General features: G+C 50.8%; 1 protein-coding gene across 1 annotated transcript; it reads right to left on the reverse strand.

The window, feature by feature from the left end:
- Positions 1–233: 233 nt before the first annotated feature.
- On the reverse strand, positions 234–25,404 carry FCRL6 (Fc receptor like 6). Its single transcript, XM_043568070.1, has 6 exons — positions 25,339–25,404; positions 23,256–23,421; positions 1,896–2,162; positions 1,213–1,497; positions 788–1,066; positions 234–442 (listed from the first exon to the last, which is right to left on the reverse strand). The coding sequence occupies exons 1-6, from the start codon at positions 25,402–25,404 to the stop codon at positions 294–296; spliced, it is 1,212 nt and encodes a 403-aa protein (XP_043424005.1). The 3' UTR covers positions 234–293.
- Between the last annotated feature and the right edge of the window lie 1,155 nt (positions 25,405–26,559).

Consider the following 26,559-nt stretch of genomic DNA (forward strand, 5'->3'; position numbering starts at 1 on the left):
GAAAGTGAAAGAATCTGATGGCGCTTGCATTTGGCGGGTGAGAATTCCTCTGCTTGTGCCTCCATTCATGCCCAAGCGTGCAGTCGTGTGTTGTGCACATCCTTGGGTGACTGCGTGTGTGTGCGTTTTGGAAGCTGTAAGGGTCCCTCCGTGGACTACTTTGGGTGACATGTAAAGAGAAGTCCCTCCTCTCACCCAACACCCCGGAAAAGGAAGCAGCTGGCCCCGGCAGGCCTTCCAAAGGCTGGGTAATGCCCGGCATAGGGATTCAACCACCAAGAAAGTCAAAAAGGTTACTGACCAGCTTTTCTCCAGGGTCTGAAGCAAGCCAGAAGCGCAGTGGCGATGACCAGCACACCAAGCAGGCTCGCGGACAGCCCGGCAACCAGCCAGTGGGGGCTGTTGGGGGCAGACAAGCCCCGGGTAGGGGTGACCATGAGTGCTGAGGATGAAATTCAGAATTGTACCCCAGATGGACAGAAAGAGGCAGAATGGCTAGCATCAGGGGGGATGGCGTGGCCTGGGGAGCTTTGCAGATGGAATCAGGGATGGCCCCGAGGACGCCAACAAGGACGGGCAGCCGTCTCACCCACCCGCCACCAAGGATCTCCTGTTTTCCCTCCAGGTCCAGTGGACGGATACTCTGAGCAGCGTCCAGGCTCCGTCATGCAGTGCCTGCTGCGGGCCCAGCTTCGTGCAGGGTGTGGGTGGGGGGCACACGGAGGGGTGGGACCTGCCCCCTGCCAGCTTGCTGGGGCTCAGAGCCCAGCTGGGGGACAGGACGTACCATCCAGGGAGAGTATTTTGGGCTCACTGGTCTCTCCGGAAACATAATTCTCTGCCCGGCAGGAGTAAATGGCATCCCGCTCTGACGTCACGGTGACCGGGAAGCAGGTGGCTCTTCCATAGGGAGATGAGATGTTCCCTAGGATCTTCCCGTCCAGGTAGAACAAGTATGAGATTGGAGGGGAGCCCTTCTGGGCCTCGCAGAGGAGCTCCACCATGGCCCCCACAGCGAGGCCGGTGGGGCCAGGTCTCAGGGTGAGTAGCGGCTGGGACACGGGAACTGGGGCAGCACAGAGTGGGGAGGCTTAGCTGTGCCACCCAGGCCCCTGGCCCCTCCTCCCCTGGGGATCCCTCCCCATAGGCCCACGGGTCCCGTTGCCCAAAGCCCAGGCCCCTGGGGAGGGTCTCCATTCCCTCCCCACTCACCCTGCACCCTGACTTCCAGCTGGGGGCTCTGCTTCTGGGCCACACCACCCTCAAGGGTGGCCCGGCACCAGTAAAGCCCAGAGTCTCTCTCCTGGGCTCCCGGGAGGCAGAGCTCCGGGTGGGGGCCCCAGTCCTGCAAGGTGCTGGCATCTCTGTGGAAGGAGAAGAGGAGCCTCGAGGCCGACTTCTGGGGGTGCAGCTTCGTCTGGCATCTCAGGGTCAGCGGGCTCCCCTCACGGAGCTCGGGAGAGGGGACAGCGCTCAGCACAGGAGGCGGGAACGGCTCTGGGGAGACGTGGGCCCAGGCTCAGGGGGGGCCTCCAGAACCCTGAGTCCCCAGAGGCCGGGGTCCAAGCCAGAGCGCATCCCAGGTCACAGCCCCACGCCCCACGGGAGACCCTGTCATTGTGTCCCAGGACCCGCCTCCCAGCTACGACCCACACCGCCAGAGCCTCTCTGGAGTCCCGAGCCAAAGCCAGAGGGCTGTAGGGGTCAGCTGGTCCCCAGAGGGGAAGGGTCTGGCCCAGGCTGGTTCAGGGCACTTCCTTCCCCTGGCTCTAGACGGGGGCCCTGTGGTCGCCCGGCATCAGGGGCAGCCAGAGGGACAGCTGCTGACCTCTAGAGACCAGATCCCTGAGCAGCATCCCAGCCCCACCCCCGACCCCCCTGAACTGGTGACTCACCTTGGACTTGAACCTTGACCAGCTCTGAGGTTTGTCTGCCCAGGTATGGGACGTAGGCCACCTTCCCAGAGCAGCTGTACTGGCCGCTGCTTTCCAGGGTAGCCGTCCCCATGGACAGGGACCATCTGGTCTTCGGGGTTTGGAGTAATCTTCCGTCTTTGTAGAACTTCACCTGGGACAGGACCTTGTTGGCCGATCCATGACATCGCAGAGTCAGGGCGTCTCCCTCGAACACGGGGTCTGGCCAGGCTCGGAGGTGCAGCCAGGCTGTGAGACAGGGAAACAGGGTGGCCCCGGAGCCACACACTGTGTGGCCGTTTTCTCCCTCTGTCCCCACATCCCCCCCCCCCAAGCCCGCCTCAGGTCTCCCCCTGGGGACACAGGCTGCTTGATGGCACCTGTTGAGCTGCCCGCCCCCCAGGCCTTCCTGCCAGACCTGGGCGGGGCCTCTGCTTTCCTCTCCCCTCCCCTCCTCCCCTCCTTCCTCTCCCCTGCCTCTTCTCTCTACTCCCCTCCCACCCTCCTCCCCCTGCCTCTTCTCTTTGGCCTTTATCCCTTGCATTTCCCCTCCGTCCCTTTTACTTCGCCCTTTCGACGTTGCCAAGCTTGGGTCCAGTTGAATTCCTTCCATCCATTGTCCTAACTCCTTCCTTCTCACCCAATCCTCACCTCCCTAGACTGGTTACTTGCCCCCTGGCTCCCCCAGTCGAGCCTTTCTGCAGCGTCCACCTCTGAGAACAGCTGGCCCCGGACTGCCAGCCAGAAGCCAGATGGATGGATGTAGGAAGTGCCCGCCAGGGCTCGTCGCTCCTGCCTTCCTTTCAGGCCCCTGGCCTCCACCTCCTCCCCCAGCAGGGAGTTTCATTTTCACCATGGTGGGGAGGGATCTGTCCTGTCTGTCCTCATTCCTAAAATGCATTCTATGGCCTGATGTGGACAAGAGAAGAGCTCCCGGGAACCCCAGCCTGAGTCTGTCCCTAGGCCATACTTCTTTGACAGATCAGACACCATTGGTCCCAGAGAGTCTCAGGAGCCAGGCCTGATAAACTGAGAACAATAATGAAGAATCAGATAGGGACTTCCGCTATATCCTGCCTTTGCCTCAGTCCTCAGGACCCGCCCCTGGAGCCTCACGGGGTGACTGAGTGACGAGCCTTGCTTTTACTCCTGTTCTGTCGAGCAGCGCTGAGCATGGCTTTGAGTTCTGCCCAGCAGCCCCCATTGCCTCCGGAACCATAGAACATGTCCTTGGAGGTGAAGATGTTCACAGGTCAGGCTTCTTCCTACTTGATAGAAAGCTCCGTGAAGGTCAGGATGGACTAGAAGGCAGAAGGAGCTGAGGGTCAAAGCTGCCTTCTCTGAACATACAAGGGATGGAAGGGAGTCCAGGGCCTTGCTGAGTGGAGAATACAGGAGCTCCAGAGCCACCCTGAGAGGGACAGAGGCCAGTGCCACTTACAAGGGAATAGGATGAGCCCCAGAGCCACTTGCTGGGGCTTGAGCCACCTAGAATTATCCTCAGCCTGATAACAGTGGAGTCCCAGGTCTCATTTCTGCCTGGGTATCAGCCAAGGCTCCTGAGGAATGGGCCTAGTATGCTGTTGTGAAGACGCCTCCGGGGGACCCAGTGGCCCATCAACTAAGTTTTGGTCCAGAGACACACTTGGAGATGGAAGGGACATACACAAGACTCACCACTTTGCCCAACACAGGGAACTGTAAGAGAACAGAGTGATAGAATTAGGGTAAATAATAGAAACTTTTCACAAAGAGGCCTGTCCCCTCAGGCATGGGTGCTCATGTCCATTCAATAAACCAACCACCCAGCTCCCTAAGCACCTATTCATCCAACTACCCAGCCACTCAACCACTCAGCTACCTAGCCATTCAACCACCCACCCAGCCACTCAGTCCTTCAGTCCCTCAACCATTCAGCCATCCAAGCACCAAACCACTTAGCTTTTACGTTGGACCCAGCGCCTGGAACCCTCTGCTCCCTGTCTCATTCAAATGTCGCTTCCTTAGGTGGTTCTGGGGCTCCCCATTGAAGGACTTCTCCTCAACCCCTATTATAACACCCCACTGTACTGTCATCAGAGCACTTATCTCTATTTGAAATTATCTTATTCTTTAAATTGCCTACTTGTTATCAGCTGCCTCACTCTGTCTGGAACGTAAGCCCCACAAGGCGAGACTTGTTCACGGTCTTGTCACCTATGTCTCGGACCCGTGCCTGGAAGGGTCAGTGTTCAACAAGCATCTACTGAATAAATGCTTTCCTCTGTGCCCAGCCACGTGGGGCAGGGCACGCGACGTGGGAGACACAAGAGTGGACTCTTGCACTAGTGGGTCTGAACGCCTACCCGCACCCGCAGAAGAACTCAGAGAGCAGACCTGGCGTTTCCTGCGGCCAGATCTGTCTACACGGCTCTGGAGAGTAGAGCCTGGAAGTGACGGCTGAGGGAGGTGAGGAATCCCCGGATGGGCGGGTCAGATGGGACGGGTGAGGGGATAACACACAGGCCAGTGCATCACGCACTATGCTTGGACTTTTATATGTGGTATGAATGTTTTTATTTATTTTATTTTTTTTAAATGTTTATTGGGGCGCCTGGGTGGCGCAGTCGGTTAAGCGTCCGACTTCAACCAGGTCACGATCTCGCGGTCCGTGAGTTCGAGCCCCGCGTCAGGCTCTGGGCTGATGGCTCAGAGCCTGGAGCCTGTTTCTGATTCTGTGTCTCCCTCTCTCTCTGCCCCTCCCCTGTTCATGCTCTGTCTCTCTCTGTCCCAAAAATAAATGAAAAATGTTGAAAAAAATATTTAAAAAAAAAAATAAAAAAATAAAATGTTTATTTATTTTTGAGACAGAGAGAGACAGAGCATGAACGGGGGAGGAGCAGAGAGAGAGAGGGAGACACAGAATCCGAAACAGGCTCTAGGCTCCGAGCTGTCAGCACAGAGCCCGACGCGGGGCTCGAACTCACGGACCATGAGATCGTGACCTGAGCCGAAGTCGGATGCTCCACCGACTGAGCCACCCAGGCGCTCCATGGTATGAATGCTTTTAAATGAATGAATATTTGAGGAGCATAGGTGGCCCGGGAAGAGAGGCCAAACCACAAAGTGATGACAGATGAGGTTAGACAGGTATGAAAGGCACAGGGGATGGCATGGGGGGGGGGGAGGCACAGCTGGGCGTGAAGTGGTGGAGAGTGTTCTAGACTGTGTGACAAGGGGTGAAGCAGTCAGTGGCATTGGGCGAGCGTGGTCGGGCCGGCCGTCCTCAGGCAGTTACTGTGTCCTTCACACTGACATGTCCTAGGTGCCATGTAGACATGGAGGAATGTGGGAATGGCCTTGGGAGGGCCATTGAAGACCCTCTCACCAGGGGCTTGAGGTGTGGCTGTTTGGTGTGTTGAATCACTCGCTGTCACCCTTGCTGTCCATGTGGCCTGGGACCCAGACGGAGGCTTTTAGCCTCAGTTCTCTGCTCAGCTCGGGATTAGCTCAGCCACAGGCTCAGTGTGTGCAGAATTATGAGTCTTTCTTGTCAACCCTCTATCTCCCACTGGGTCCATCTAAACATATCTCTTGGAAACTTTTTTTTTTTAAGTTTATTTATTTGAGACGGACGGACATAGGACGAGCTGGGAAGGGGCCGAGAGAAGAGGAGAGAGAATCTCAAGCAGGCTCCACGCTGCCAGCACAGAGCCCGACGCGGGGCTCAAACCCATGGAACCATGAGATCATGACCAGAGCCGAAACCAAGAGTTGTGATGCTTAACCGACTGAGCCCCCCGGGGGGCCCCTAAGCGCATCTCCTCCCTGGGCTTAGTGCAGTGGGAAACACGCAGGGTTCGGAGTCACGTGACCTGAACTGGACTCGTGAATCCACCTCTTTCTATGTGAACTTGGACAGCTCGTTGAAATTCCAATAGCCTTGAATTCCTGGTCCCGTCTACACAGTGGGAGCCGTCACAGCCATTTCTTCCCTGCAGACTGTTTGAGTAGATTACTGTGACCCACCACCTGGAAAAGTGGTTACCGCGTTGACTGAAAACAGAAAGGAGGCCTGACCTCAGAGTGACTAATACCTCGCAGTATAGTGATGTCCCTCTTCCTTTTCCCTCCTCACCCGCAAAACACCTCTGCAGCTTCAAAGTGATGAGTAAACAGGAGTGAGGGCAGTGAAGCCCTACAACCAGGGAGGGGGCATCCAGAGAGCAGAGAGACACTTCAGATGAGCTTGTGTCCCCAGACCCCATGAGACCTGGGAGCTGTGCCCGCAAAGCCGGTGCCTGTAACGAAGGCAGTGGGGAGCGGGGCGCGCAGAGGGGCAGCGGCCACGTTACAGCACTTCCTACAAAGAGGGCCATGGGCTGAAGATGAGGCGACAACACAGCCAAGAGCCGCCGTTGAATAAGCTGCACAACAGAGTCCTGGACAATGGAGGCCGCAGCCCCGCTGACCTTGGCACTACTCAGGCCATGGTGGGGGGCGGGGAGGGGAAGGCACAGCGCCTGGTCCACTGACAAAGGGCATCGAGCCCAAGCAGACCAGGCTGATGAGCAGGGCCAAGAAACCATTCCCCACTCGAGGAAGCAGGGACACAGTAGTCTCCAAATATTTGATGGGCTAAGTGCAAAAGAGGGAAGAGACTTTCAGGTAGAAGTGAGACTAATTCAGAGGAAATGAGAGAGACCAAGGAAGCAGATTTCAGCAAAGCGTGAGGGACTTTGTCACAATCGAGCTCTAGGACATTGGAACCCGCTGCTTCGCCAAGCTATGGCTTCCGTGGTGCTAGGGGTGGCCGTGACGTGGAAGCCCAGAGACACCTGTCATGGACGGTGTGTGTGTCTACGGGTGGTGGGTTCCAGTCCTGGGGCTGAACCTGGCTGATGCTCAGCTCAGAAGGAAATTAAGTCTCATCTCCTAAACTTCAAATCACCTTTAACATACGGCCGTGTCCCAGCACGTTCAGGGCCAGGGGCCCCTCGCCTGTCGAGTCCCTGATGGCCAGTAAGAGTAATGGGCACCATTTATTGTGTGAACACGCCCCACCAGGCACTTTAAATGAGTTTTATTTTCCAGTCTTACGTGATTAGAACCCAACCAGAGTCCTGCCCGAGGCATCCGGGTGGGATGCAGAAAGCATGAGTCTGGCAACAAGTGGAGTTGGAGTTGTATTTCTGTTTTGCTCTTGTTGCCAGAGCAATTCTACACAAGTCTCTTCACCTTTTTGAACCTCAGTTTCCTCAATTGCTTAATAGGGACAAAAAATACCCACCCAATAAGATTCGAAAGGTTAGATGAGATAATGTGTGCACTACCGAGCAGGGTGTTTTCTCTGTCTCTCTGCCCACATCTAAGAGGAAATAGCAGCTGTGCACTTATGGTAACTCTGTTCCTCCACATCTAGCCATGGGGTCTCCATTTTAGGCTGGTCTTCTGGGGTCCCCAAGCATCACGCATGACCCTGTCGAATCTGGGTCCTCTACCACTCTGTCCCCTAGTCAGTCAGCTTTTGACTCTCTCCTCTCTTGCTTTGGTCTTTCCCATCCAGATACTGGGTTCCAAACGCTTGGGCTTTATCCAGTCAAGTCCAAGGGCTGTTCCTTTTACAAGGTGGTGATTTGCCCATGATGACCTTTCTTCTGGAATATATCCAGGCACTAGGCCATCCTGACCTTGTCCAGTATGACCATTAGACCTTTTCCCTTGTCCAAATGGCCATTTGTAAGCACACAGGGTAACAATGAGATGGGAGAAGGAAGAGCATTGGGAGGAACACGTGTTTCTTTACAGGGTCAAATACCCACAAATCCTGTCCAGGAAGAGATCACGTTTAGGAATGGTTTGCTTTTCTGGTTCAATGAAAACAAACAAACAAACAAACAAATGAACAAACAAACAAACACAAAGTATTGGGAACAAGTTTAAAATAAAAAGTAAGTCAACTCAGAAATTGTAACGTGAAACATATGCCCAGAATTGTTTCTTCTAAGTGTGGCAGGGTGATAGTGGCTGAGACTGAGTTGAGTCAGGGAGGCCCAGTGGCCCTCTCCCCACTCTAATAATCCTCTACCCTAGGAGGACCAGTCCCTTCAGTCTCTGGTGAGGGTGACGGGTGGCCCCTAGGGAGGTGGCTCAAAGAGAGAGAGAGATAGATCAGAGAGAATGGATTTGATTCTTTGAACCATCCCCAAGGACCAGTCAGACCTGAAACAGACCTCCCCACCACAATCCCCAATAGAGAGAGGCAGGAGGAGGATGGCCAGTTTGTAAAGGGCTTGAACACTCCGGACAAAGCCTCTTAATCAGGTGAGCAGCCTGGACATTGTAGAGTGGTTCTAAAAAAATGCGGAGGTTTCATAAAAATTTATCTTTGATTTCTTCCAAAGTTTATTGATGTATTTTGAGAGAGGGAGAGAGAGAGAGAGCTCAAGTGGGGAGGGGGCAGAGAGAAGGAGAGAGAGAAGCCCAAGCAGGCTCCACACTGTGGGCTCAGAGCCCACATGGGGCTCGAGCTCACGAACCATGAGATCATGTCCTGAGCTGAAATCTAGAGTCAGATGCTTAGCCGACTGAGCTACCCAGGTGCCCCCCAAAATACTTTTTGTGAAAGCCCACCTTCTACTGCTGAGCAAAATGCACAGAACTGCATTCTCCCATTTCCCTGGTCCTCCAGCCCACCCCTGCCCAAAGCCTTCCTTCTTCCATAACTTCATTTTCCTTTTGAGACAGCCTGATGAGTAACTTAACCTTATTTCATGGGGTAAACATGTGGGTGGGCCTCAGAAGGTGATTTTCTGCCTCCTTAGTTTAGCTCTGATACACTGAAGGCCTGCCCTACCAAGGAGCCAGGAAAATGCGATGGGAAACATCAGGGAAGCCCCCCACCACACCCCATGTGCACACACTCATTTCAAGCTCCAGCCATAAAACCCACTTGAACCTGGAAAGGGGGAAATTAGGATTCCCATAAATGACTTACAGTCTTTGGTGCCCAGGAAGTAAAGCCCATGCTCGGTGACTTACCGAAAAACAGCAGAACCCTGCAGAGCAGCATGGGGCCTGGCCTGGCACAGAGCGGGGATACAGGTCCGACCAAAGGCAGACGCGAAGTCGGGGTGGAGGGGAGAGCTCTGAGCCACAGGCCCAGGGGTGGGTGAGTGACCCCTCTGACGTAGGTGGTGTTACTGCTTCATAGTCTATATAGAGGAAGTGGGGAAGAAACTTCAAAAGTTCAAATTTCCTCTCTGGTTGAGGGGGTATTATTTAAGTGAACTTTCTTCACCATGAAGCATGAAGGAGTCAGGGAATTTACTAGTAAGCACTTTTGAACATTCTCCATGGCTTCGAAAAGCTCGTGCTAGTGAACCAGGATGGGACATGGCTATGGGAAGATCCAGAGACTACCAGAATTTGTGTGATTTCAGCATCACTTAGCTTGCAAGGCAGCACAGTTCTGGATACACTAAGATCCGTTCCCTACCTCGAGTGACCTCCAGTTCTCCAAGCTTCCTTCCTATCCAAGGAGAAATGTGTTTGGACACTGCAATGAGGTGGAAAAGAGGAATCCTGAAAATGGTCCACAAGACCATCAGAGGAGCTCAGAGATCGATGAGGTCAGAGTAGATCAGGCTAGAGTTTCTGAATCTGAGGTTTTAAGACTGTCAGGCTATTATTTTGAGAACTAGTCCTTAAAAAGACACCATTGAGAGAGCAATTAGGCAAGCCACAGGGTGACAAGATATTTTCAATACATATGACTGAAAAAGGACCCATATCCAGAATATAAGACTTTCTACAAGTCAGTAAGAAAAAGACAGACAACCCACTAGGAAAATGGGCAAGATAATTGGGTAGGTAATTTACAAAAGCAGACACCTGAGCGCCGAATAAACAGAAAACGAAGCTTGACTTCATAAATCACTGTAGAAACGCAGATTTAAACTAAATGAAAACACTACATTCCCCATAAGAATGGCTAACACTGTTAACATAGACAGCCAAGTGCTGGTGAGGATGTAAAAAGCAGCCAGAACTCTTGTAGACCTCCGGTAGGAGTGTAAATTGGTACAACCACTTTGGAAAACTGCATGGCAAAATCTCCTAAATGGGTTATACGAATACCCGATGACCCAGCATTTTTGCTTCTAGGTACATACTGAACAGAAATGCATATGTATTGGCACCAAAAGACATACACAGGACTGCTCACTGCAGCATAACTTTTAATAGATAAAAATCTGGAGGGGCGCCTGGGTGTCTCAGTCCATTAAGCATCCAACTTCAGCTCAGGTCATGATCTCATGATTTGTGAGTTCAAGCCCCACGTCGGGCTCTGTGCTGACAGCTCGGAGCCTGGAGCCTGCCTGGGATTCTGTGTCTCCGTCTCTCTCTGCTCTCCCCTGCTCGCATACTCTCTTTCTCTCTCTCTATCAAAAATAAATAAACATTAAAAAACATAGATAAAATCTGGAAGCTACTTAATGAGCCCTCAACAGAGAAGGAGGCCATGAACCCTTATCTCCTTTGAAGACAGGACATGTGAGTTTAAACTGAAGCGTGGAGGGCCGGGTTAAATACCAGGAAGCAGTTTCTGAGAGGAAGGTTTTTCTCAGAAGTCCTTAGGTGAGAAGTTCCATGGAGTCTGGAAAGAATTCCATGTGCTTATTGCCAAAGACAGGAATGGAGAGTGTGACCTTTCTAACTTTTTGTGTTCTAGATTTTCTGATTGACTGGAAATGGGAAACCAATCCGACAATGACAGGCAATTCTTTCATGACTCTGTTGATCGGGAGAGAGGTGCACTTAGCGAGGAAGTAATGTAGGAAACCGGTGTCTTATCCAGTCTCCCTAAGATGTTAACATTTATGCATTTCCCTTACTGTTCTCTTTCCACCAGATCTCTTGACTTGAGTTGTCTCCACTCCACCTCTGCTCAGCTGCAGGTCCAGAGTGTGGGGCAGCAGCTCTGCAGGGCTGCAGCTAGAGTAGATGGGGCAACCGCAAACGGTCTAGCTTGCAAGCACTTATTGTGCTTTGCATGCAGAACAGTTGAGGCCTCTACCCTAGCTGCTTCTATTTTCACCAGGTTCTAGCAGTTTGGGCATGTGAACTCTCCCTGACTTCTCACTCTACCCTTGAAGAGTGAGATGTTGCTGCAATTTTATTTTATTTTATCTTATTTTTATTTTTTTAATGTTTGTTTATTTTTCAGAGAGAGAGAGAGAGAGAGACAGAGAAAGAGAGACACAGAGAGAGAGAGAGAGTGGGAGAGAGACAGCACAAGTGGGGGAGGGGCAGAGAGAGAGAGAGAGGGAGACACAGAATCTGAAGCAGGCTCCAGGCTCTGAGCTGTCAGCACAGAGCCCGACGTGGGGCTCGAACCCATCAACTGCAAGATCATAATCTGAGCCAAAGTTGGACACTTAACCAACTGAACCACCCAGGAGCCCCAGATGTTGCTGCAATTTTAAAGGTGTTAGTGGGATTTGCTCTCCAAGCTGAGCTGGCTGCATACCATTGCTTTGGGGATGAAGGTGGGATGCTGCTAGGTTAGGAATTATCCAGAACCCAGACTGACCTTGAACTGAGATGGAAATGGGTTGGGAGAGGGATCAAAACCTATAATACTAAAACTCTAAGGGAAATTCGGAATTAAAAGGAGGTGGGGAGGAAAATGGGGGCGAGGTAATTCTCATCCAGATGGGTTTATAGACTTCATAGATACATATCAAGCATTGCATCCCCAAATGTCGGAATACACATTCTTTTCAGGTGTGCATGGAACATTCTCCAGGATAAGCCACATGTTAGGCCACAAAACACGTCTTAATAAATCTGAGAAGATTGAAATCATATCAAAAATCTTTTATGACCATAATGGTATGATATTAGGGATCAGTTGCAAGACAAAATTGGAAAAAAACATAAACATGGAGGCTAAACAACATGCAAGTAAACAGTCAATGGGTCAATGAGGAAATCAAAGAGGAAATAAAAAAATACATTGAGATAAATGAAAATGAAAACAACCTTCAAAAATCATTGGGATGCAGCAAAGGCAGTTCTAAAAGGGAAGTTCATAGTCATGATAGGCTTACCTCAAGAGACAAGGAAAATCTCAAATAAACAATCTAACCTTATACCCAAAGGAACTAGAAGAAGAATAAACAAAGCTCAAAGTTAGCAGAAGGATTGGGGATAATAAAGATCAGAGTGGAAAGAAATGAAACAGAGACAGAAACATAGAAAAGGTCAATGAAACTAAGAGCTGGTTCTTTGAAAAGAAAACAAAGTAGGTAAAACTTTGGCCAGACTCATCAAGAAAAAAAGGGAGGGGCCAAATAAATAAAATCAGAAGTTAAAGAGAAGTTACAATTGACACCATAGAAATACAAAGGGTCATAAGATAGTACCTATGAACAATTATATGCCAACAAATGGGACAACGAGAAGGAATGGATTAATTCCTAGAAACATATAATCTTCCAAAAATGAATCATGAAGAAATAGAAAATCTGAACAGACTGATTACTAGTAAGGAGATTGAATCAGTAATAAAAAAAAAATTCCGACAAAGATCCAGGATAAAACAGGTTCATGGGTGAATTCTACTGAACATTTAAAGAAGTATTAATACCTACTCTCAAGCTATTCCAAAAAAATTGAAGGGGAAGAAACATTTCGAAACTAATTTTATGAGGCAAGGATTACCCTGATACCAAAACCAGACAGACACCACACACACACACACACACACACACACACACACACACATTACAGGTCAATATCTCTGATTAACATTAATACAAAAATCCTCAACAAAGTATTAGCAAGCCAAATTCAACAATATATTAAAAGGATCACTCACCACGATCTAGTGGGACTTATTCCAGGGATGCAAAGATGGTTCAATATACACAAATCAGTCAACATGATACATCACATAAGCAAGATGAAAGACAAAAATCATGATCATCTTGAGTTTGTTCAATATTCACAAATCAATCAACTGTGATACACCACATTAATAAAAGAAAGGATAAGATCCATATGATGCTCTCAATTGATGCAGAAAAAGCATTTGACAAAATATAGCATCGTTTCTTGATAAAAACCCTGAATAAGGTAGGGATAGAAGGAACATACCTCAACATCCTAAAGGCCATATACAAAAGACCCACAGCTAATATCATCCTCAATGGGGAAAAAGTGAGAGTTTTCCCTGTAAAGTCAGGAACATAACAGGGATGTCCATTCTCACCGCTGTTGTTTAACATGGTACTGGAAGTCCTAGCTTCAGCAATTAGACAACAAAAAGAAAGAAAAGGCATACAAATTGGCAGGGAGAAGTCAAACTTTCACTCTTCGCAGATGACGTGATACTTTATGTGGAAAACCTGGAGGACTCCACCAAAAACTGCTAGAACTGATACATGGATTCAATAGTCACAGGATCTAAAATCAACATACAGAAATCGGTTGCATTTCTATACACCAATAATGAAGGAGCAGAAAGAGAAGTCATGGAATAGATCCCATTTACAATTGCACCAAGACCCATAAGGTATCTGGGAATAGGCCTAAGCAAAGAAATAAAAGATCTGTACACTGAGAACTATAGAAAGCTTAGGAAAGAAATTGAAGAAGACACAAAGAAATGGAAAAACATCCCATGCTCATGGATCAGAAGAACAAATATTGTTAAAATGTCTATACCACCCAAAGCAATCTACACATTCACTGCAATCCCTATCAAAATAACACCAGCATTCTGCACAGAGCTAGAACAAACAATTCTAAAATTTTTATGGAACCAGAAAAGACCCCAAATAGCTAAAGTAAAGTTGAAAAAGAAAATCAAAGCTGGAGGCAACACAATTCCAGACTTCAAGCTGTATTACAAAGCTGTGATCATCAGGACCATGTGGTACCGGCACAAAAACAGACATATAGATCAATGTAACAGAATAGAGAACCCAGAAATGGACCCACAAATGTATGGCCAACTAATCTTTGACAAAGCTGGAAAAAATATCTAATGGGAAAAAGACAGTCTCTTCAGCAAATTTTGTTGAGAAAACCGGACAACAACATGCAGAAGAATGGAACTGGAGTGCTTTCTCACACCATGCACGAAAACAAATTCAAAATGGATAAAAAACCTAAACATGAGACAGGAAATTATCAACCTCTTTGACCTTGGCCACAGCAACCACTTACTAGATATATTTCTGGAGGCAAGGGAAACAAAAGCCTCCCTCACTGGGACCTGAAGATAAAAAGCTTCTGCACAGTGAAGGAAACAATCAGCAAAACAAAAAGGCAACTGATGGAATGGGAGAAGATATTTGCAAATGACACATCAGATAAAGGTTAGTATCCAAAATCTAAAGAACTTATCAAACCAACACCCAAAAAACAAATAATCCAGTGAAGAAATGGGCAAAAGATATGAATAGACACATTTCCAGAGAAGACAATTCAGATGGTTAATAGACACATAAAAAGATGCTCAACATCACTCACGATCAGAGAAATACAAATCAAAACCACAACGGATACCACCTCACACCTGTCACAATGGCTAAAATTAACAACTCAGGAAACAACAGGTGTTGGCAAGGATGTGGAGAAAGGGGAACAGTTTGGTACTGTTGGTGGGAATGCAAACTGGTGCAGCCACTCTGGAAAACAGTACAGAGGTTCCTCGAAAAATTAAAAATAGAACTACCCTACAACCTAGCAATTGCACTACAAGGTATTTATCCAAAGAATACAAAAATGCTGATTTGAAGGGGCACATGTGCCCCAATGTTTATTGCAATGCTGTTACAAATAGCCAAATTATGGAAAGAGCCCAAATGTCCATTGACTGATGAACGGAAAAAGAAGATGTGATACATATATGCAGTGGAGTATTACCTGGTAATCAAAAAGAATGAAATCTTGCTATTTGGAACAATGTGGATAGAACTAGAGTGTATTATGCTAAGTGAAATAAGTCAGAGAAAGACAGATACCTTATGATTTCATTCATATGTGGAACTTAAGAAACAAAACAGAGAAGAGAAGGGAAGGAGAAGGAGAAGGGAAGGAAAAATAAGACAAAAACAGAGAGGGAGGCAAACCATAAACGATTCTTAAATACAGAAAACAAAGTAGGGGTTGCTGGAGGGGTGTCAGGTGGGGCGATGGCCTAAATGGGTGATGGGCATTAATGAGGGCACTTGTTGGGATGAGAACTGGGTGTTATATGTAAGTGACGAATCACTGAGTTCTACTCTTGAAAACAAAGTTACACTATATGTTAACTAACTTGAATTTAAAAAAATAAAAAAAATCATGATCATCTCAACAGATGCAGAAAAACCATTTGATAAAATTTAACATCCATTTATGATAAAAAAAAATCTCAGCAAAGTGGGCATAGAGGGAAAATACCTCGAAATAATAAAGACCATTTATAAGCAACCCACAGCTAACATCATACTCAACAGTAAAAAGCTGAAAGCTTCTCCTCTAAGATCAGGAACAAGACAAGGATGCTCATTCTCACCATTTTTATTCAACATATTATTGGAAGTCCCAGCAACAGCTATCAGACAAGACGGAGAAATAAAAGGCATCCAAATTAGAAAAGAAGCAACACTGTCACTATTTGCATAGATGTAGAAAATCCTAAAGATTGCACCAAAAAGCTCTTAGCACTAATAAATGAATTCAGTAAAGTTGCAGAATACAAAATAAACACACACAAATCTGTTGCATTTCTATACACTAATAAGGAACTATCAGAAAGAGAAATTAAGAAGCCAATCCTATTTATAATTACATCTAAAAGCATAAACTACCTAGGAATAAATTTAACCAAGGAGGCAAAAGACCTATACACTGCAGACTCTAAAACATTGATAAAAAGAACTGAATAAGACACAAATAAATGGAAAGATGTATTGTGCTCATTGATTGTTAAAATGTTACCCAAAGCAATCTAGAGATTCCGTGCAAGCCCTATCAAAATACTGATGGTGTTTTTCCCAGAACTAGAAAAAATAATGCTAAAATTTGTATGGAACCACAAAAGTCCCTGAAGAGCCAAAGCAAATTGAGGAAAAACAAAGTGAGAGACATAATGCTCACTGATTTCAAATGATACTACAAAGCTACAGTCATCAAAACAGTATAGTACTTGCACAAAAATAGACAGAGGGCAGTGGAACAGAATAGAGAGCCCAGAAATAAACCCACGCTTTGTCAAGTTAATCTTTGACTAAGGAGGCAAGAACATACAATGGGGAGAAGACATTTCTTCTCTTCCATCTCTGTTCCATCTCTTCAATAAACCGTGCTGGGAAACTGGACAGCTACCTGTAAAAGAATGAAACTGGACCAGTTTCTTATATCATACACAAAAATAAACTCAAAATGGATTAACGACTTAAATGTACAACCAGAAACCATAAAACTCCTAAAGGAAAACACAGGTAGTCAGCTCTGGGTCATTAGTCTCAGCAATGTTTTTTGGGGTGTGTCTCCTCCAGCCAGGGCAACAAAAACAAAAGAGTTTGACTACATCAAACTAGAAAGCTGCACAGCAAAGGAAACCATCAATGAAATGAAAAAGAAGCCTACAGGGAGAAGATACTTGCAAATGATGTAACTGATAAGTGGCGAATATGCAACATACATAAAGAACTCGTACAACTCAATACGTAAAAGATACGAACAATCTAATTTAAAAATGGGCAGAGGACCTGAACAGACATTTCTCCAGAGAAGACCTCCCGATGGCCAACAGACACATGAAAAGATGCTCAGCATCACTCATCAGCAGCGAAACGCAAATCAGAACCACAACGAGATACCACCTCACACCTGGTTGGAAGGGCCTTCTCAAAAAGAGAAGAAATAGCCAATGTTGGCAAAGACGAAGAGAAAAGGAAATCTTCACGTACGGTCGGTGGGAATGCAGACTGGTGCAGCCGCTGTGGATGACCCTGTAGGATGACCATCCTCAAAACATTGAAAATAGAAAGACCTTACAGTCCAGCAATTCCGCTTCTGGGTATTTATCTGAAGAAAACCAACACGTTAATTTGAAAAGATACACGCAACGCTATGTTTATTGCAGCATTATTTACAAGAGCCAAACTATGGAAGCAACCTAAGTGTCCACTGACAGATGAAGGGACAAAGAAGCTGTGGTATATATACCCACTGGAGTCTTACTCAGCCATAAAAAGAAGGGACTCTTGCCATTTGTGACAATGTGGATGGACCTAGGGAGCATCATGCTAGATGAAATAAGTCAGAGAAAGGCAAACGCAGCACGTTTTCACTTAAGTTTGAAATCTGAAAACTGAAACAAATGAACAGGGACAACAACAAACCTGAAACAGAAAAAAACTCAGAAAGAGAAGTGTCCGGTGGCCGCCAGAGGGGGAGGAGGTGGGCAAGATAGGGGAAGGGGACTAAAAGGTACAAACTTAAAGTTATAAAATAAATACAACAGGGGTACCATGTGCGGCACGGGGGATCCAGTTAACAGTTTGTAACAACTCGGTGTGGCAACCACAGATGGTGATCAGTTCATAATGTCTAGGTCGTGCACCTGAAACTAGTATAATTTTGTTTGTCAACTACTCTTCAATTTGTTAATTTTTTTTTGAGAGGGGGGCGGGTGGTGATGAGCAGGGGAGGGGCGGAGAGAGAGAGGGAGAGAGAGAATCTCCAGCAGGCTCTGTGCTGTCAGTGCAGAGGCCGACGGGGGGCTCCATCTCACGAACTGTGAGATCATGACCTGAGCCGAAGTCGAGAGTCGGACGCCCAACCGACTGAGCCATCCAGGCACTCCCACTTCAGTTTTAAAAGTGGTGGTGGGGGGTGCTTAAACCTCAGTGTCCCCATCACTCAGGGTCAGCCGTGAGGGACAGTGGCTGTTGAGGACCAGAAGGTCAGTCCCACTCATAGGAGGCTGGGGGGAGAGAACCACAGCCCAGATTAGGGCAGCTCTGGGTGCAGAGACAGCGTGTTGGGCCCTGAAACTACCCATCTGAGCTTAAATCCTCGCTCTGGACCCCAACCCGCTGAGGGCCGGGCTGCGATTGCAACCTCTGTGCATCTCCGGGTCCGTACCTCCGGTGGATGCATGGTTACCTTTGCATCGTAGGGTTGTTGTGAAGGTTCCGTGAGACAAAAACGTGAGAGGCCCCTCGTGCTGCCAGAGCTTTCTGTGGCGGTGGAGCTGTTCTCTGGGCTGTCTGATCAGAGAGGGAGCCAGCCCGGAAGCCTTGAGCCCCCGACCCTGCCTCCCCCGTCGGCTTTTACTAGCGCGTCCCAGAGAGGTGGGGTGATGTGTGCGAAGGTACTCAGCCACGAAGCCTGCCAGGATCCGGGCCGCATCCCTGGCTGCGACCGGAGGCCCAAGGCAAGACCCGGAGCCATTTCCTGAGTCTGAAAAACAGCAAGCTGCAGAAAGGGGTCGGAAGCCTAGTCCTTAGGACAGAAGCTGGGAAGACCAGGAGTCGATGAGGATGGAACCGGACGGAGGACGGAGGTCCGAGCTGGTCTGTAGGGGAGGACTCGCCGGGAGGCATCTGGTCACCACACTCTCCCTCCCAGCCTTGTTCTTGCTCTTCCTTCTGGCAGCAGCTGAAGAGAGAGGCCGAGGGGCCCGTGGAGAGAGCGTATCAGGTCTGCAGCGACCCCTTGTGGCCACATGGACAGCAGGGAATTCGTCCTGGAAGGTGGCTCGCCACCCACCCAGCTTTCTTTGTTCAGCTCTTGGTCAGTGCGCAGCCCAGCCCTGCCTGGGGAGCTCGGGAAGAGACGGGCTTATACTCGGTACAATCTTTGTGCTTCTTTACCTTTTTTTTTTTTTTTTTAACGTTTATTTATTTTTTGAGAGACAGAGAGAGACAGAGCGGGGGAGGGGCCGAGAGCTAGAGGGAGTCACAGATTCCGAAACAGGCTCCGGGCTCTGAGCTGTCAGCACAGAGCCCGACGTGCGGCTCGAACCCACAAACTGCAAGATGGTGGCCTGAGCCGAAGTGGGGCTGAGCCACCAGGTGCCCCTTTCAGTAGTTCCTAAATGCCTCCATTATTCTATTTTGTCACGATGCATCATGATTGTTTCATTGCCTTTCTCGACTTCCAGGCCGTGACCTCCTCAGAGGCGAGGCTAAGTCTACTTCCTGTCGGTGTCTCCAGGCCGCGCACGCTATGAGCTTCTAGACACATCGAAGTGTAACTGTCAGGAGTTCTGGAATCAGAAAGATCTGGGCTCTAATCCAGATTCTGCCGCTTCTTAAGTAGGGGACCCCGGGCTGCGACTGAGTGTCACTGACCTCCGCTGTACAACCGGTCAGATTTCTAGTATCACGGGGGGGATTACATTTCCACACACACAGCATCTGGACTCCCGTCCCTCCGCCTGAGAGTGAATTCCGCCCCCACGTGTTCTTAGGCGCCGTGGACTAGGCCTATCTGGCGGGCAGGTTCCCGTTGTGTTTGCTTGTGTGCTCCCATTGTTACCGCAGACGACCCTGTCCGTCCTTAAACATGGGGCACGGGGACACCAGGACGCCTGTCCTGTTTTCCTCCCCATTCCCTGGCTTCTCCTTCCCGTGCTCTCAGCCTCCCTCCTCTGGGAGCTTTAGATGAGTTCTACAGACCCAGGCCCCAGGGCCCTTGCTCTCTCTATGTTCTCTCCCTAGCTATTCTCATCTGTGGCCATGGGTCTGAATGATGGCCTCTAAGGCAAGAGTCCCAAATGTGTCTTTCCAGAGAAGGCGGTAACCCCCTGTTTTGGGACGTGAACCAACTTACCTGGGGGCTAAGCTGTAATGGGCGTGCAGGACTTGAAGAGTAAGGACGTGCTGATGGGATTCACACGGAGGCGGATCTCGGGGTGGCGATTCAAAGGAGCAACGCAGGCTAAGTGGGCCTCCTGCCAAAGAAAGTGACCGTCCCCTCCTGTCACGGAGGAAGGAATACGGGTGGTGAATTATTTGGTTGCCAGGCTAACTCAGAGTCAACCAAGCGCCTTTATGTCGGAAAATCTCGCCTAAGATTCACTAGCATAGAAATACACACAGTGCCGTGCTTCCCAATGCGTCTGGCTGTGTGGCACCTGGAGAAAATCACATTTCAACGGAACACCGGGTGACGGGATATCACGCGTGGGGGGCTCGGAGGCTCCTTAAACTCCGCGTGTCAAGACCGCACCCAGCCTCTGCCTCCCAGCCTGGTTCTTTCCTGATGCTTCCTGCGTTGGTCGGTCAGCAGCACCACTCACAACCCTGCTGTGCAAGTCAGAAACCTGCTGTCACCACTCTGATTTGCCCCAAAGTGCAAATTAGCTCAGCAAAAATGTTCCCATGAATGGCACCTTTGGGATAGCAGCTATCGTGTGTGCGTGTGTGTGTGTGTGTGTGTGTGTGTGTGTGTGGAGAGAGAGAGAGAGCACACGCTTTGTATTTCTGTTGTTCGTACTTTCCCCACCGCCTGCCCCCACTGCCAGTCTGGCTAAAATCCTGGTAACGTCCCAGATTTCAGTTTATAGAACATTCCCACACAACCCCAGCCTGACCGCTGTGCCCCACCCAGGCTGGGTCAGGTGCACACACATCCTGTCCCCGCTCTTAGCACGTCCATCCCGCATGCGTGGCCTCTCGCACGCATGTCCCCAGGACTGCCGGCTTGCGGAGGGCACGGCCGTGTTTGTCTCGTGCTTTTCTGTACCCTCAGTGTCTGGCACGGAGCATGGCTGAGGGTGGAGACTGAGACGGGAAGCCGAGCCCGGGGGGCCCTGCTCCCCTGCAGGTGCGGTGGGAGGGCTGCTAACTGGGGTCTCATGGGCTCTCCTTCAGGCCTTCCCACCCTCTCCTTCTCTTATTCCCAAATCAGTGGATCTTAGGTGAGATTCCCCGGCATAAGGGTGCTCGGCTGACCCTGAGTGAGCCTAGCATCCAAACAATTCAGTACCTTTGCTCCTCACTGGTGGTTCTGCCAATCAGTCTGCAGCTTCTGTCCCTGCTCTGCTGCCCGTCGTGCATGCCCGTGACATTCTTCCCTGCCCGTGTGGTCCTGGCAGCACGTGACTGGTGTTCAGGTGTGCTCCAGGGAAGACAGCCCGGACCCGAAGCCTCGGGTCACCAACAACAGACTTAGAAAGTAGGTCGGGCGCCCGGGTGGCTCAGTCCGTTAAGCTTCCGACTCTTGATATCCGTTCAGGTCATGATCTCATGGTTTGTGAGCTCAAGCCCCGCCTCTGGCTCCGCGATGTCCTGCTTGGGATTCTCACGCTCTCTCCCCTTCTCTCTCTGCTCCTCCCCCTTCCCAAAATAAATAAAAAGAAAGAAAATAGGGAGGAGCCCTGCCCAGAAGGGGCTGGGAATGGACGGAGCTGCGTTCTTCCCTGGAGATGGGAGAAGAAAAGCATACATAATTCAAGTGATGAATTGGATTGTTTTGGGTTCTCTGTTTACCACCGTCAAACATAATCTATTTCACACATTTATACAAAATGCATAAAATGGGTCAGACTTCATGTTTTGCGGTTTGCTGATTTTCTCCTCCAGTTCCCTGGGCCAACGCGGCCCCCACATGGAAGCGGAAAGGCCGGAAGCCGTGCGTGCTGAGAGGCGGTGGATGAAGGATTTCACACGCTGGGCCCCGGGCTGGATGCCGGTGAGCAGGCACAAGCTGTCAAGAGGCCGGGAGATATTTGGGAAGGAGCGTGGCATTCGGGGTCAGACAGGAACCCCAGCTCGGCTGCATCCGTAGAATTTGGATCTCATCCTCCTCCCTCCCGCCACCCGTCCCTCTCGGTGCCGATGTGCGGGGGCGCCCAGACGTCATCCCCGATGAGACGGCCTCTCCCTTGGCCTCACTCCTCCCTTCGCTGCCCGGCTTCCCCAGGGTGGCCCACGTCTACCTCGTCCTCTGCTGGAGTCACGCCCCGTCCCGTCGTGGAGGGTCTGGCTCCGCTGGCCACACCTCTCAACTGACTGTGCCCCAGTCCCAAGGCTTTAAACAACGCGTGGTGGCCCCCAAATCCCTGACCGACTGACCTCGCGGGTGGACTTGAGGCTGGAATATATGGGAAGCCTCTCCCCCTCCCCTTGGGTAGCTCTCTCGGACACCTGCTGCGCCCTGTCCTTCTTGGTGGCAGTGGACCAAGACGCCCACCGCCCTTTGCAGCACCCCTGCCCCCCTCCTCCTCGGTGGCCTCGCCTCAGCAGACACCGCCAGCAATGACTCCAACAGAAACTCCGGGGTCACCTTGATCTCGCCCCCAGTTCCACTGGCTCCTCTCCAAAGTGTGCCTCAGACCCCCCCTTTCTCTCCCCGTCCTCGCCGGCCCTGCCTCCGGGGACCCTCCACGGTTTTTGCCTACGCTGCTGTGAAAGCCTCTTAAATTCTCTTCCCGGACTCTGCTCTGGCCTCCCGTGCGTGTCACACACAGAAGAAAGAAGTGACCTACCCAGAACATAAACAGACACAATGTCAACACGCCTCTGCTTAAAACTCCCACTGTGCCTCCACCTCCAGAGCATCAAACATACCCCTTTGTGTCATGCCCCGCAGGCTGGACCCTGTCTGCCTCTCAGGCCTCCTGTGAGGCTGCGGCCTTCTCTGTCTGTGCGTCCCTGCGGGGGGTGAGGGGTGTGTGTCCTTCAGTTCTTCGAGCAACTTCCAGCTCCTTCCTCCTCGGGGCCTCCTCTTTGCTCTTCCCCTCGCCTCTGGGCTCTGCCGTGTGTGTGCACAATGGCATCGAACATTCTGGAAGGCAGAGCAGGTGGCACAGACACCTGGGTACCCACCATCCAGCTCTATTACTTTAAATACAGTAATACAGAATCAGCCGAGGCCCCGCCCCCACCCCCGCTGTGCCTTCCAGAAGTCACCCCTGAATTTGGTATCTGTCGTTGCCCTCTCTATTTTTGTACTTTCACGACACGTATTTGTCCCTCAACTATATCTAGTGTTTGGGGCACATGTAAAGTTGATGCAAACGGTATTTTACTGTGGGAGGATCGCGTATGGCTCGGGAGATGGGTCCGCGCTGACGCACGTGGCTCTAGCTGTCACCGCCACCTTGGCCCTCATTTCATCGGATACCTACGTCTAACTTGATCGGTTCTCCTAATGATGGATAGCGGTGACAGGTTTCGATTTTTGGCCATCTTAACCGCAGCTGCAAAGAACATTTGTCCACGTCTCCTTTGGCACGTATTTGAGTTTCCCTAGGGTAGACCCTTAAAAGCAGCATTTCAGAAGAAAAGCGAAGGCGCCCCTCCCACTCGGCCAGGCGGCGCCAGGTGTTCATCCCCGCGGTTGCACCTGCCGGGGCCTGGGCGCCGTCGGGGCTGCCGCGCTCGGACGCGCCGCCAGGGGGCGCAACGACGCGCGCCGCCGCCGCCGCCTGGACCGCGCCTGCACCTGCTGGTGCCCCACGGAGGGTCCGATCCCAGAGAAGCGACGGCGGGCGCTCTGTGGCCCCGGGTCGCTGAGGGGGGAGGGGGGGGATGTGGCCTTAATCCTTCTTTCAACCAACTCTTTTCGAAAGTGAAAGCAATACAGAACAAAAACTTCCCCACCTTGAACTAAAACTGTAAAGGACCCAGGATGTGAAAACACACATTTGTGTGTTTCACACCCGGAAAGTACAATGCCAGCATCTTAACGTGTATGTTTGCTTCAGATGTTTTCTTTTTAGGAAATTTAACATTCCAGAGTTTGCTTGGAGTTCTCCTCCCTAGTCCTTCACTTAAACTCTCTCCCACACCGCACCCCTCCAGCAGGCAGCTAAGCCCCTGGGTTTGAGCAGTGGCTTAGCCAAAGCATTAATTTCATAACACAGGTATGTATCCATAAGCAATTATATAGTAGTGTTTGCCTTTATTCACACAAATGGTTCTGTACCTAATATTCTGCAAGCTTCTTTCTTTAAAAAAAATTTTTTTTAACGTTTATTTATTTTTGAGACAGAGAGAGACAGAGCATGAACGGGGGAGAGTCAGAGAGAGAGGGAGACACAGAATCCGAAACAGGCTCCAGGCTCCGAGCTGTCAGCACAGAGCCTGATGTGGGGCTCGAACTCACGGACCGAGAGATCACGACCTGAGCCGAAGTCGGACACTTAACTGACTGAGCCACCCAGGCACCCCCGCAAGCTTCTTTCTTATACACCCAACACTGGTCCCACGGCATAGCCACGTCCATGCCTGTGTACTCAGTTCAGTGTTCATCCGTTCTCCTAACGACATATTTTAAAATTGTTTTCAGGGTTTGGCCATTTAAACAATGCTGTATATACACTCCGTGAGGGTGGAGATTTTCGTGTTTTGTTCACGCTCGGTTTTGAGCTCCTAGAAGCGTGCGATATGCTAGGTGCTCAGCACATCTGTATCGAGATTAATGAATAAACGAACAGCCTCACACGTTTCTAGGCTCACATGCAGAATTTGCCCAGAATATACATACCGGCGTGAAGTGCCTGGAATTTCCAGGTGAGCTGGCCACATGACTCTCTGAAGAATACTGGAGCAATTTACATACCCCTCAGCAACTTGTAAGCTCCCGTTCTCCCAGTCATGCTAGCTCTGGTGCTTTGAGATTTGGTGTATGTGTGTCCAGCTTGACCTATATAAACTCATATCTTATTGCCGCTTTAATTTGCACTCCCCTAATTCCTTTCCAACCACCCCTCCGCCATGATTTCCTCTGTAGCTTTTGGGTTATCAGATGAGCAGAAGTGGATTGGGGCGGGTTGAAGGTCAGTCACCCTCAAGCTCTCAAGGGTGCAGCCTGACGCCTGCATCGTGGGCCTGGAGCTCTCTCCATGCATCCCCAGCCTCCTTCCCTTCCCGGAGGGTTTTGAGTGCACCTGCCAGGCCAGACCCAGGACCCGCAGGACTGAGGAGTAAAGTGTGCAGACTTAGGCTCCGGTGCAGGGCAGGAGAGGGCTCCCTGGGTGCCCGTGCTGGTCTGTTCTTCTCCAGGCCTCCAGGTGGGGCCCAGGGGTGCTCTGGTGTTCACAGCTGCCTCGACTCCACTGAGAATCTGCGTGTTCCTGCGCTGGGGGCGAGGGCGGCCTTTGGAGCCCCCGCACTGCCCCTCCTTGGCACCCACCGTGCCCTGAACCTGTGGGAGAACATACCATCTGGTCTGTCTGCTCGTCTATACTTGACAAATTGACCACCACTTGACAAAAGGAAGAAAGTATGAAGGTCAGGGGACAGACATCACGGGAGGGGTGGGGAGCAGGGGAAACTTTGAGCTCATGGGGCACCCTTGGCCTTGGGGCACTAGGGAGACACGCCAGGGCACTGGACTGAATGCAGAATTGGGGCCACCACCGCTGCGGACCTTAGAATAGGGTCAGTTGGCTTAGGGCAGCGGCCCGAGATTTAAAACGCGACACCAGCGACTTGGCCAGGGCCGTGGCTGCGCGGGAGCGGGTGCCCGCCGCCGTGGGAAAGACACGCATCTCTAGCACGCGGGCGCGACACTCGCTTGAGGTCCTTTCGCATTTGAAAAGCATTAAAAAATCACAACCCGCAAGCCCAGACGCTGGAACAACCCCTTTACTTTCTTTGGCAACGCGTTAACGTCATTAACTTTCAGCAAGCGGGGAAAGCGGGTTCTTACTTAACTCGCATCTTCTGAAACGTCGAAAGGATCAGCAGCCGTGAGGCCTTGTCTCTCTTTGGCAGGCGTGAAATCACAAAGCACCGCAGCGCCGCCCGGCGACGGGGCCCTGCTGTCGCGCGGAGCCCGGCGGGGTGGCCTCTGCTCCGAGGCCTGTGGCGCCTGCGCACTGGCGATCGGATGCAACCCACCCAGACCCTCCGGCAGGAGTGTCGGCGGCCTCTTCACCGAGCGGATCTACCCACGTGTGTTCCGCCGCCCGCTGGGGGCGCCTCGGCGCCAGTCGGCTCCCTGTGCGCCGCCCTGTACCCATCTTTGCGTCACACTTCGGGGCACGCGTGCCACGGATCCGCCACTAGATTATATGCCCTGGATTATTCTTCCCGGTTCTGCGTCTCGGGGCAGGTACCCGGTCAGTCGGTTGCCACGTGTTTACGGAGCACCCGGGTTCCAGGCATTGTGCTGGGCGCCGGCAGCATGGCGAGGTCCCGACACTCTAGTAGGAGAGAGAGACAATGAAAGGAATCATAGGTGAGCAAGGGCCCGTGAGGGAGGACAGATGCTTCGGGAATATGTGTGAGCGTATGTGGGGGGCGCTTGGAAACCTTTTCCCAAGAAACGGTTTTAAACCCAGACCAAGGGCGGGGGCGGGGGCGGGTGTTGGGAGCTGGGCACAGTTGGGGACAAAGCCTCACTGGCAGAGGGAACAGCACCCCCCAGGCTGTCATGGGCAGAGCCCGGGATACCTGGTCGTGCGCCGGACGGGGTCAGCTCAGCAGGCGGGGTGGCCCAAACCTTAGGCATTCCCAAGGTCGTCAGGCCTGCCCCTCAACTGGCTCCTGTGAGGTGATCTCTGAGCTCTTGAAACATCCTGCCTCATAAGGACGTCTTTGGGCACCTGAGACCCCGGGCTGGGCAGAGGATGTGTGCTAACAACGTGACTGTGCGGACGCCAGGCTGCTTGGGGCCGGGCGGCCTCGCTCTGCCCTCTGGG

The sequence above is a fragment of the Prionailurus bengalensis genome, chromosome E4 (assembly GCF_016509475.1).
Source record: "Prionailurus bengalensis isolate Pbe53 chromosome E4, Fcat_Pben_1.1_paternal_pri, whole genome shotgun sequence".
In the NCBI taxonomy this organism is placed as follows: domain Eukaryota; kingdom Metazoa; phylum Chordata; class Mammalia; order Carnivora; family Felidae; genus Prionailurus; species Prionailurus bengalensis.